Source organism: Babylonia areolata, chromosome 16, assembly GCF_041734735.1.
Source record: "Babylonia areolata isolate BAREFJ2019XMU chromosome 16, ASM4173473v1, whole genome shotgun sequence".
Lineage (NCBI taxonomy): Eukaryota > Metazoa > Mollusca > Gastropoda > Neogastropoda > Buccinidae > Babylonia > Babylonia areolata.
In genome coordinates, this window is record NC_134891.1 from 2966405 (window position 1) to 2968904 (window position 2500).

Sequence of the window (2500 nt, forward strand, 5' to 3'; positions counted from 1 at the left end):
AGAGACAGAGAGACAGAGAGACAGAGAGATACTGTGAGTACGGTCATGCGAACTGGAGAAGTTCAAACTGAAGTACAGCAGAGGCTGGTGGTGCTATTACTGCTGCTGCTGCTGCTGCCATAATGCCTCCAGCTTTACTTTGGTTTAGACACGTCTTCGTGAGGCAAATCAACGCCTTCATCGAACCGCTGGCATGCCATCCAGGATACGCTGACGTATTTGACCAGTGGCCCTTTGGATTCATCAGTGGAGGTGATCACGAAATATTCTGGATCAACATCGGTGACCATCTTCTTGAGAGACAGCACATCGTAGTCTCCGTGGCTGTACCCATCCAGATGAGCAGAGAATCCGGTCATAGCGGCGGAGACTTCAGGGGCATATTTGAAGAAGCTCTTAAAGTAGACTTTTCTCGTGGTTTCGCCTTCCAGGAAAAGGAACCCGTATTCGCCTGCAACACATGGAATTTACCGATTGTCATTCGTGTCCAATTATGACCAGCAGAACAGCGGAGAAGGCCAAAGCCGTCCTGACTGTCTGGGCTAGGGTGTTTAGGAGTCTACCTATTGTGACCCATGTCCATCTATGACCGTCAGAACAGCAGAGGAGGCAAAAGTTGTCCTGACTGTCTGGGGTAGAATTGGTTTATATCAGAGAGTGCCTTGCCAAAGTCAATCGTGTCCGACTATGACCATCAGAACAGCAGAGGAGGCAACTGCTGTACTGACTATCTTGGCTAGAATTTGATTGTAGTGAAGAGTCTGTAACTGTAGTATGACAACAGTAAGTCTGCAATATGTTGTTTCTTTTCCTCTCTTATTTCTCTCCTTTCTATCCTTGCTATAACACAGTGAATACCATAACGATATAGGAATCAAATAAATGAACACAGATTCTATCGCTTCCTTGGTGGACGCAATACCTCTTTTTGCCAACACTCCATATGTGTGTTCCTATCAGAGTCGATCTCTTCTACAGAATTTTGCCAGAGGACAACACTTGTATTGCCATGGGTTCTTTTTTCAATGCGCCAAGTGCGTGCTGCAAACGGGAACTTGATTTGTCCTTTATTTATTTAAAAATTGGCCATTCAGGACAGTATGATAGTCCGTCGTGGCCGGCTATGACTATCAGAACAGCAGAGGAGGTAACTGCTGTCCCGACTATCCGGGCTAGAATGTGATTATAGTGGAGAGTGTCTTGCCCACGTTACATCCGCTCTCTCTGTCTCGGCTAAGATGGTTTTTAGGACAGTCGGTGTTGGGATGGTTCCCAAAGACTAACTAGCCCGTAAGACTGCAGCACTAAGAGCCAGTGCAATTTTGCCTCCTAGTTTGAGAGTTATAGTCCTTCACAAAAGACTCAGCTGTAAATGATTTCCCATTGCAACGGAGAAACCATTGATCATACAGCTCTCACTCTGCTGTAGGCCCAGCTGTAGACTTATGTCCATGTGTGATATAAAAACAAAAAGGGCAGTAGCTAACAACGGAGGTGCGTCTTAATTTGAGTCTATGACTCGCTTTCTCGGCTAGTGCATAGACCCCTGTTTGTTAGGTGGTGGAAGAGGACTATGAATGGAATGGAGTGACATCAAGGTGGACTTCTTATTATGCATACTTGTTCTAAATGTGTGTTATAGTTTCATGTTGTACGTTCAACTGAAAGAGACTTTTTTTTCCATGTCTTATGGGCGATTAAAATCGTGTCTTGTATCATTGTATGTGGTGTTCCACGCATCAATCTTCACAAAATACTTACATTTTCGGTCATACACAACACCGTTCAAGTAGTCGATCTTATCTTCAGTGGCGTCCTCTTTCTCGTGCAGATGTTCAAGGGTGTCGTTGAGTTTGTCCAGGAAGTTCTCCTTGATGTACAGAGCGACCTTCGTCAGGTTGTCGTGCCTCATGTCCTGCTCTTTGTCCTTCTTTGCAATCTGAGTCATACACAACAGCGGCAACCGTCGTCACTACTATCATCGCCAGCATCAATAACGAAAGTATCTATATCATTATCAGTAATGATCCAGATTATCCTTTTTTTCTTCAGCTCCAGAAACAGAAAAAGGAAATAATGACTATTGTCCTGTTCTCACATTATCGTCTGGTCGTTTTTACAAATGCATTTAGAATGGTTCGTACTTCGGTAAGATTAATTAAGCGCTGTCCATCGAACTACTCTGCTGATTAGATGTCGACGCATTTTGAGGGAACGCACTCAGGCACGTACACACACACACACACACACACACACACACACACACAGAGAGAGAGAGAGAGAGAGAGAGAGAGAGAGAAGATAGACAAAGAGAGAGAGAGAGAGACAGGGAGACAGACAGACAGAGATTCAGATTTCAGATGAGTTATTCATTGAAGGCCATAGCCCCATATGAACAGGGGGCGATAACAGAGTTTAACATGCGTCAGTACAAGTATGTGAACACAATAAACATAACCAGATACCACAACAATTAGGACACGAGTGTCTCTCTCAGTTA

General features: G+C 44.4%; 1 protein-coding gene across 1 annotated transcript in view; it reads right to left on the minus strand.

Moving 5' to 3' along the window:
• The window catches only part of LOC143290790 (uncharacterized), a 6290-nt gene that overhangs the window by 483 nt on the left and 3307 nt on the right, over positions 1-2500 (minus strand). The window contains exons 4-5 of the mRNA XM_076600304.1: positions 1762-1939; positions 1-451 (exon numbers count right to left, since the gene is read on the minus strand). The exon at positions 1-451 is cut by the window's left edge and continues 483 nt beyond it. Of these exons, the coding sequence (XP_076456419.1) occupies positions 135-451; positions 1762-1939 (495 nt within the window). The 3' untranslated portion in view covers positions 1-134. The remainder of the gene's footprint in view (positions 452-1761; positions 1940-2500) is intronic.